At 39.7% G+C, this 9,454-nt stretch overlaps 1 protein-coding gene across 1 annotated transcript in view; it reads right to left on the bottom strand.

Moving 5' to 3' along the window:
• Positions 1-1,419: 1,419 nt before the first annotated feature.
• lmo3 (LIM domain only 3) overlaps positions 1,420-9,454 on the bottom strand; it is a gene marked incomplete at its 5' end in the record, with an annotated part of 37,113 nt that continues 29,078 nt past the window's right edge. The window contains one exon of the mRNA XM_081362849.1: positions 1,420-2,948. Coding sequence (XP_081218975.1) covers positions 2,843-2,948 — 106 coding nt within the window. The 3' untranslated portion in view covers positions 1,420-2,842. The remainder of the gene's footprint in view (positions 2,949-9,454) is intronic.

Below are 9,454 nucleotides of genomic sequence, written 5' to 3'. Positions count from 1 at the left end.
CATTCGCGCATCAACTTTGCTTCAAACTTTTGCTTTTTCATATTGTTAACGTTTCTTTGAAGAACATGACCGTAAATATGAACACAATATTGAATGTGACATAAAGAAAATGATTATTGGCAGCCATGTTGCCTCTGTAGCCGGTGTATGCAGGTACATTTCTCATAGGCTACTTTCGTTTGAAGTGTGGTCCCAAAAAATCTTCGTTTCAAGGGCTATCTGGTCCTTCCCCCTACCCCTACCCCTCCAACCAAAAGAGAATCGAGACAACCCTACCCCTTCACGGGAACGCGCAAAACGGAGGGGTAGGGGCAAGGGGTGAATTGGGATTGAGCCTAACTGTAGTATTAATACAAAAACATGTTTTGGAAGAAGGATTCATGGTGTATTTGACTCATTATTTGAACTTTGTTAATTTTGAACAAACAAAAGTTACACCTTTAAATGCACCTTTAAATAAACCCCCTCAAGAGCCCCCTGTTTGTTTTAGGGCCTTAATCACCAAGGTAAAGGTTAATTTTGACCAAGTCATTACCTTTAAACCTCACTTGAAATCGTTTAAGGTAACGTTGAGCAGTTCGCTGTTAAACACTCAGCTGTTTTTAGCTGGACTGGTGGATCCGTTTCTTTCTCACTCGCCCGCTTTTCCTTCCCGCAGACTAAAGGGGAGGGAATTTTTGAGGGGCAATGACAAAAAAATGGATGACAAAATGACAAATTGCACTTATGATCAATCACAAAACCGGAAGTGCAGCATGGTCTGGTGGATAGGCTAATGGAGTAGAGACCTGAAGGTTCACCACTGGCTGTTCGGCATCTACAGTTGTGCCCTTGAGAGAGGCACTTAACCCAAATTGCTTCAGTAAACACTCCGTCTTAGAAATGACAGTGTATGCAAACTGGCCCACTGAAAGAGAGAGATGGCATCCTCTAAAAATGGCATTCTCGTTTTCCGTAGGTTTTGGTGCATCATGACATTTTTAATGGCACAAATGTGAGAGAACTAGATATGTTTGGTAAACCATTAATATTAGATGCATAATATGTCTGCATACTCTCCTTAAAATGGGGATTTTTTTTTTTTTTTTATCAGTTCCATCTTACTGGCTGCATCCAACAATTAAAATCAGTTATTAACAATAATATAATTTGGACAATTTCAGTTTAACCATTCAATCCTATTATCCAAGTTATATAAATAAATAAAAATCAAACAAATATTTTTCTTTAATTACTTTTAATAAAATATGTACTGTATATATTTAAATGTAATTAAATGTTTTAATAAAAACATTTTGGTAAAAACAAAAAATGTTTTACTTAAGTGCTTCACGTTCTATTTTGTACCATTTGTGGAAAGTGCCCATAATGCTTTTTGTGAAAAAAACAAGACACAAAGAAAGCCACCACACAGTGCTAACACAATAAAACTGTATTACATTTGTGCTTAAAATGATTACAGTACAGTATGTACACGTCCTAAAAATAAACATCTCATGCTGAATAACACATAAAAAGAAAATCCATATACAATAGCAAGCAAAAAGGATTTTTTTTTTTAAATATGTACAACCACCATATACAAATTAAGTTTGTCCTCATATTTTCTCTAGACTATGCCCTCAGTTTCCAAAGGTAATCATAGCCCATAAAAAGATTATCAACATTGTAGGCTTCAGTAGTGATTTGCGCTTGAGTGTCGCCTTGAATCGATAGTAAACAAACAAACATCCTCCAACCAGGTATTCACGTGCTCCTAAATTATGCGACCTGATTATGTTTAAAGAGGATTGTGTCAGCTGATGGGCCGCACAAAAAAATACAATGTGACGTTCGTCATGTCTGGAGGAGATGCTTGGCGACTAAGCTGTCTTTCAGTTCAAGTATAAACATGTCAGTGGACAGAGCCTTGAATTACGCGCAATGATGAAAAGCCTATTAAATAAATACAGTGAAGACAGTAACAAACCCATCGTTTCCCAACCCACAAAACCACATTACATATGTGCCAAACCCAAATGTTCCTAGAGTTCGCATTTTGAGGTATAAAACAGGGTGATTTATTTTTTTATTTTTTCAAAATGTCACTAATGAAAGTTGAAGATGTCGAAGCCCAAAGACTGGTAGTAAAGCGAACACCGTGTTTTAACCAGGTGCGATTTTGTGAAGCTTTCGCCAAGCTGTCCTAAACAGCCAGGACATTTAGTTTATATCTGTGCCATAGTGCTCGGTAGCACTGTGAAACCTCATTGGTTCCTGGACCTGTACACTTAAACATCAAATTTCTTCTGATTGGCTGATTGTGTTTATTCCAAATAGCTTGTCGCTGGTTAAGACGCAATGTAAACGAAAAATAAATTGTAATTGAAAGGACAGTGAGGAAACTCATTCAACCTGAGTAATTATGTTGACATGGCTCCTTTTCTTCTCGCAAACTTGTTCGCCAATAAATACTGATTTTTTACATATATTTTTAAACTATGTGGTCTTCACCCTGTAAAGCAATTGAAATGGCATCATTGTGTTTTGGACAGAGGTCTTGCAGTGGATTGTATGTTTGTGTTCACAAAAGTCGGGCCATTGAGACATTGAGCCGTCAGGCAGCGTCATTATAACAGAACCACAGTCTTGGTCCGTCTTCAAATGCTCTCCCACATACAAAAAAACGTCTCTATGGCTAATCTGTACAGTACACCATCCCTTATTTGGGCTCTTCGTATATACAATGTGATGGGGACATGGGCTGGAGAGGACATTAGTGCTTTTGTGTCTGATTGTATGTCCCCTTCAGGTCCTCTCGCAGCTCTTTCCCCAACTGCAAACGGCGGGGTAGTGGAGGTGGTCAGCGGACCTGCGGCGCATAACCCTCCTTCATCAGTCCTTCTTCGTAGTCTGTCTGGCACAGGATCATGTTGTTCTTCAGGAAGAACTTGTCTCCGACGCAGAACCTGCATGGAGGCGAGAAACAGAAACATGGTGTTTACGTAACTCGAAAGGGACGCAGAAGGACTCATTACTAGCAAAAGTTGCAGGCTTCCCCACAGAGCCGCATTCCGCCCCCTCAAATATTAGCGTACGTTATCCTGCGGACACATCGGCTGGTCTGGAAAGAGTATCTCCAGAGTGCACCTAGCATCTTCTCTACCTGCAGCTGTTTCATAAATATACCCCACAGACGGAGCGCAGGCTTTAGCACTGCCTGATGGGCCGCTGTCTCACTTGACCTTTTGGAAAGAAGATTATGTTGGTCAGGCAGAAGAGAGAGACAAAGAAGGCGGCAGAGGGAACGAGAGCGAGAGCGAGTAGCTCTGTGTGTTTAGCCGTCCTGAGGGCCGCTTATCTTGCTCACAGCGAGAGTTCGACAAGGTCGGAGTGCCAACGAATGCTCGCGTCTACTGGCCAGTGTTGCCTACAGAACCCTACTGCCTGTGGACGAGGAGGAATACAGTGCGTTTGAGTGTCTTCTGGTACCATTTTAATGATTAAAAGTTTGTATTGGGAATGCAACGTTTGGTGAACATTAGACGCTGTATTAAAGGAATTGTAAGAGAGGTTCATTACAAGTCGGCATGAAATGTAAAATCGATTTTCTAAATGAACGTTATTGATCTTTTGTGAATGATTCATCTATGCATGCTTTATTTTTTTAAATTAGTTTTGAGTGTCATGACTCGAGAGACTTCTCCACCCATTTCTTACAAACATCTGCAAGCTCTGATTTATATCTGCCTCCAACTAATCAACAACGAGTGGACTGAACCAAGCTCCCACCCTACTTATTTTTTTCAATAATCGATAATTCACTCAGATGAGCTTGACGTTATAAATATATGGAAGAAAGGATCTGTTGCTACTTCCATTCGCGGCTTTACGCTTGAAGCTTTGAGGCATAACTGTTAGTTACCAGATAAAATAATTTTGGCTCGTCCCTCGTTTTCTTTAAAGAAAAAAGAAGCAAAGATCAAGGTTACAGTGATGCACTAACCGTGAAAGTGAATGGGGACATTTTTTGAAGGCTTTTAAAGCAGAAATGTGAAGCTCATTTTATAAAGGCAATTATTCTGTTAAATTAGTGAACAGGTTAGTAGCGATTTCTTTTCACACTAAAATCATATTGTTCATATGTTATTGTATACCATTAAAACTGTGTATTTTAACATTTACGAATTGTCCCTATTTACTTCCGTTGTTAACCCAGTTTTTTTTTTTTTTGAGGTAATCAGAATTATGCCACAAGTGAGGCTCTTAACTTGTGTTGAACCCGCAATATTCCTTAAAACATCCTCAGGAGGGGTCAGAACCAGATCTGAGAGCCATTACCCTTTCCGCCATTGTTGAATATAATGAGCGAGCGCCAGGATACTTTGTAAACGGCTCCCTCCCTCCCTTGCATGCACTCCGGAAAACTTTTTTTTTATTCGTTATGCATGGCAGTGTCAAGCAGGAAGGTGCAGCCATTAGTTTGGACCAAGTATCAACAAGTAATATCCATTAATCGTGCTTGTTGACACGGTGATTAACACAAAGCAGAGGTGTGCTTAATGTAATGGTGTCATTCACTCCAATAAAAACGTCCTGTTTAAATGACACATTCTTGCCAGGAATCCATTAGTGTCTGTCTTCTCTGACATCCTGGCCCTCTCCACCTCCTCTTCTGAGCACCTCCATCTCGCTCGTTCGTTCTCTCGCTTTCTCGACTAATAGGATCTCTCTGTGTTTATTTACAGCCTGTGTTTTCTGTTCCCTCTTAGCCTCGTCGCCGCCCCGTTTCGCAGCGCCAAATTGTTTCTGCTTGGTGAAATGTCAACAGCGTTTGTGACATCTGTGTGCCAATTATGACGAGGATATTGCAGTCAGCCCATCAGAGGTAGCGGTAATAAATGCCCTTGTGCTGCCCTCCGTTTTTCTACTCGTGCAGTCATTACCGATCGCCACATGTTTCCGAGCACCTACATTACCCTTAGCTTGATGCGCCCCCCTCGCCCTCCCCTTTCAATCTCTCCTCCCAGATGAGTTCAACTTCAGATTGCTTTAATTGCTTTTTAGTATTTCCCATCAAGTGGAGGAGAAAAAAGTAAATGCATTTGATATAGTGTTTGCTCAGGTATGACCGTAAATTCTGGGCTTTTTATGTGTTTTCTAAGGCTGTCATTTTAACACATTAATTAAGCGTGATTTAATTATAAAGAAAATAACGTGATGAAAGCATGAACACAGTTACCTCCCCCCGACCCATATGCAAATGATGCATTTTAAGATACTATTTTAAATAATTTTTGGTAAAATGTGCCTACCCTTTATGACAAGGCTCAATTTGTTAGCTTTAGTTATAATCATTAAGGATCATGAACTAACAATGAAAAATACTTTTACTGCATTTATTAAAATTGCTTGAATTCTACACATACATTTTTAACATTTCAAGTGAATGAACATGAATTTGACATTAACCTACATTAATAAATGCTGGAAAAACATTATTTGTTGTTAGTTCATGATACCTAATGCATTAACTAATGCTAACAAATTTAACCTCATTGTAAAGTGCACTTTTTTCCCCTACCATCAGAACCATTTAAGTACCACCTTAATTTTTGTGTAAATTTTGCATCCCATATTTTGTAATTTTGTAGCTGACCACATGCAACTGGCCTCACCAAATTATTAATCAAGCAAATAAATAAAAAATAGTGTGAATGGCCCTTTAATTTTGCATCAGATTGAAAAACTAAACTGAAAAAATGTCTATTGAATGTTTTTGTCTGCCATAATAATGATTTTCATAAACTGATTATTCATTATTATTTAATAAGTTGTTACTGTTAACATTGAGAAAATAAATTATTAATAAAAGAAAGATTTTCTCAACAAATATTTATATTTGCAATTAAATGCAATTTGATTTGATGAACTAAATCAATTAAATTAATAACATTTCAATTGATTGACAGAGCTAGTTAGTTTTTTTATCAACAATATCTTTACATTCTCCCCATCTTTCCCTTATATTCTCTTTCCTTCATTTTTACATCATTCCCTCCCTCCGCCTCTCTTCTTTTCCTCAGGTGTGACAGTAATGATGAATATGTCTATTGAGACCCATCTTGTTAAAGAAAAGATGGCTTCCAAGGCAGTGGACTTAATGATGTATGGCTTCGTCAGCTATTTGCCTCTGAGGTCTGTGTTAACTAGAGTAGTAACATTCCTCTTCTGTGAAATAACATGCTGGAGCTGAGTGGAGGAGAGAGGACTTGAAAGAGTGAGGGAAAAGGGAGAGGAAATGAATCACAGAGGGAGGTCTATTGATGGAGAAAAAGAACGTCTACGTCATTGGATGTGAACAAGACATTATCCGACAGAATAGAGTGGATTTGCCGCAGTGTCTGCAATGCAACCGCATGGTTTCTTCTAACGACTGATGGCAAGAACTGAGGTTTGCAGATATCTCTGAGGGGATGAGACTGTTGTCTGTGGCGTCGTTTAGTTACTGCAGTCCCAGAGCACGTGCAGCCCAATTTGGCTCAGGCTTTTCAGACTTTCCGTCAAGGACGGTGACCCGTGCCGGTGAACTCCCTGCCCTGCTGCCCAGGCCTCGGCCTTCTCCCAATCCCGTGGGGCCTCGGAGCGCCGCGGCCCGGGCTCATCACCGGGAACTGGGACTCCTGAGGCTGGCTGATGAGGTCTGAGCGGACGACAGGCTCATCGATTAGCTGTCCCTTCAGGGCTGATCTGTGGCTAACGGCCGGCTAGAGTCTCGAAACCACACAAACACACTGCGTTCGCGCTCACCGCTGTGACTGTCACCCCAATCCCTGTTAACCAAGCTGAGGATATATCCTCAAGCCAGGTGAGCAGATTCATATCCTACCCATGAATAATCATGCCAGATTAAGTCCGGCTGCATGGGATGATGGCATACTCAATGGATGACACGGAGCATGACTGATGTCCTCCGTAATGCCATAAAAGTCTGGAATGTACTGTTCAGTCAGTGATTGGAAGTGTTGTTATTGTTAACTAAAACTGTTAACAACCATTTTGTTAATTCCATTCCAAAGTATAATAGAAATATTATCAGGTGGAAAAACAAACTTCAACATTTTTTTTAAACTGAAAGGTTGAAGTACTAAAACTACTAAAAATGAAATAAAAATAAATGAAAGCTAAATATGAATGCTGTTTGATAGGCAGCTGAGATTTTGATTCTTCTCAGTGAATCTTTAGAGTCTATTCTCGGAAAAAAAATAGTTCAACCGTTTTTTCACCGTTTCATTCAGTGGCCATTTCTGCAGGTGGCAAATATCTTTTTGAACGACCAGACAAAACAGGTTATATTTACATTATTTTAATCAAATTATAAACAATTACATCAATAGGCTAAATAAATGAATCATTTAGTTCATTCATGAACTAGTCTCGTTCAGACTCAAAACACTGACTCGTTCAGTGGAGGGGGGCGTAATGATTCAACTGATGAATCAAAATCAGAATCAAATTTTCTTGTTTTTATGTGTTTTAATTAGTGTTTGAAGGCAAGAAAAGCCAAACAGTCACATGCTTAAAAAGAGAGAGATTTGAAGAGAAAATACGAGATGTGCATGGAAGGGAAGAAGAATAACTCGTTCACTTAAAAGATTCATTACAACATTATGTGGAAGTTTCTGGTTTTCAGAGGTGCTATATGTGAGCCAGACAGACATAGTTCAGCACTCTCTTTGTGGAAATCAAGCTAATCACGGGCAGTATTTAATGGTGCTTTTGTGTGGCCTGACTAATGAAACGACTCTGTAGGAGATGATGGCCTTGCTGATGTGTGTGGGGAAAAGGAGGGGTGGCCCAGCTGTATTAAAAGCTTGATTGTAATCATTTAAGCATCAAACGCTAATGTCGGGACATTTCTTATCCTCATGGAGGAGCATAATTATATGGCGTGACCTCTACTGACCCGTTAGCCTGCTCCCAGCATCAGAATGCCTGTCCCACGTCACTGATGGCGAAGAGAGCATTTTGTAAGATGGATTAGATGGCTCTTTTAAAGGCCATGGCCTCTTTAATATTGTTTGAGGAGGGAAAATGAGAAGGGAGAGAGCAGGGTGGGATGTATATGAAAGTAGACAGAAAGGGGATAGATGAAAAAGATGAAAATGGAAAAGCTAAATGCAAGGCAATCGACGAAACAAAACACCCCTTTTTAAAGAAAGGGGGGGGGGCGAGGCATTCTCATTCTTGAGAGCATTTAATTGGACAAAAATATCAGGGCCATTAAACTCTTTTTGATTTCCTTGAACTATGAAAATTAGTACTTTTACCTCTGATTTATTCATCATTTTCATTCAAGCACTAAGAGCATAGAACAAAAACCAATGGGAAAATTGAAATCAGGCCCAATTGCCTCGTCAAAACAATAATGTGCCGTGTGATTCTCTAAAAGATCTCCTTCCATCAACGTCTCGCTGTTTGTGTTGATGTTTATCAAAGAGCATCACTGGACTGAGCCTGTACTCGGGTAATGTGCCGAGCTGTCACAATGACGGACGCATCATGAAAAGCCCTGCCGTCCTTTTCTCTTTTGGAGGAGTCCATCAAAATTTGCGAGGCTTTCTCGAAAGGCACTGACAGAACAACAAAGTGTCTGAGACGTGTCGGGTGGCGGGTGTCTGTGGAGATAATGTCTCGTCAGCTTGTTGACAAATGAATTTTCTCTCGGTCAAATGGGGGGTATTTGCATATCAGGCTGTTGATGCGGTGCTCTCAGACTGTAGGAGATCTGATGCAGGTAGTTCTTTCTGATCTGTGTAAATTAAATTCTTGTGTTTGGTCAGGATAAAAAGTAGTTTAAGTGGTTTGTATATGTACAGTGGAAAACATGATACAGGATTCTTTGACGAAAAAAGTGCATAATCTTTTTTTTGATACAGAAAAATTCTGTAACATTATAAATGTATTTACAGTCACTTTAATGCGCCCTTGCAGAATAAAATTATTATATTATTATTTTTTTTTTTTTTTTTTTTAAATCATACTGACCCCAAACTTACAACGGAATTATAATTATAAATATTTTTTGTAGAGTTTGTTGTGAAGGACACTTATGTAGGCTACATCCATCTCTCCAGCAAAACATCCAATAGTGTGAATAAACTGACAGGAATTCAAGTTCCGGTCTGAAATATGGGCAATTAGCACCAGCTCCATGCTATAAATCTTGTGGTGAACACCAGTGAAATTGTGATGGGCGAACGAAAGATGCATAGAGGCCTCATCAGAGCGTGCAAAGCAGACTGACACACATTTTATTAAACAGTTGATCGGCTGGCCTAATGTAAAAAGAAAGATTTGCCTGGCTCTAAATGGGCTGTAATGCCAGGCAAGCGGGTGGACCTGTCTGTGGCTCTGCTGATGAAGATTAGCTGACTTCTTAGATTAGGTGAGCGTGGTTCGTGCAGTCAACTGA

The sequence above is a fragment of the Scardinius erythrophthalmus genome (assembly GCF_964197995.2).
Source record: "Scardinius erythrophthalmus genome assembly, chromosome: 4".
NCBI lineage: Eukaryota > Metazoa > Chordata > Actinopteri > Cypriniformes > Leuciscidae > Scardinius > Scardinius erythrophthalmus.
Note: the sequence above shows the minus strand (reverse complement) of the source record. Positions and strands in the feature narration are given on the sequence as shown.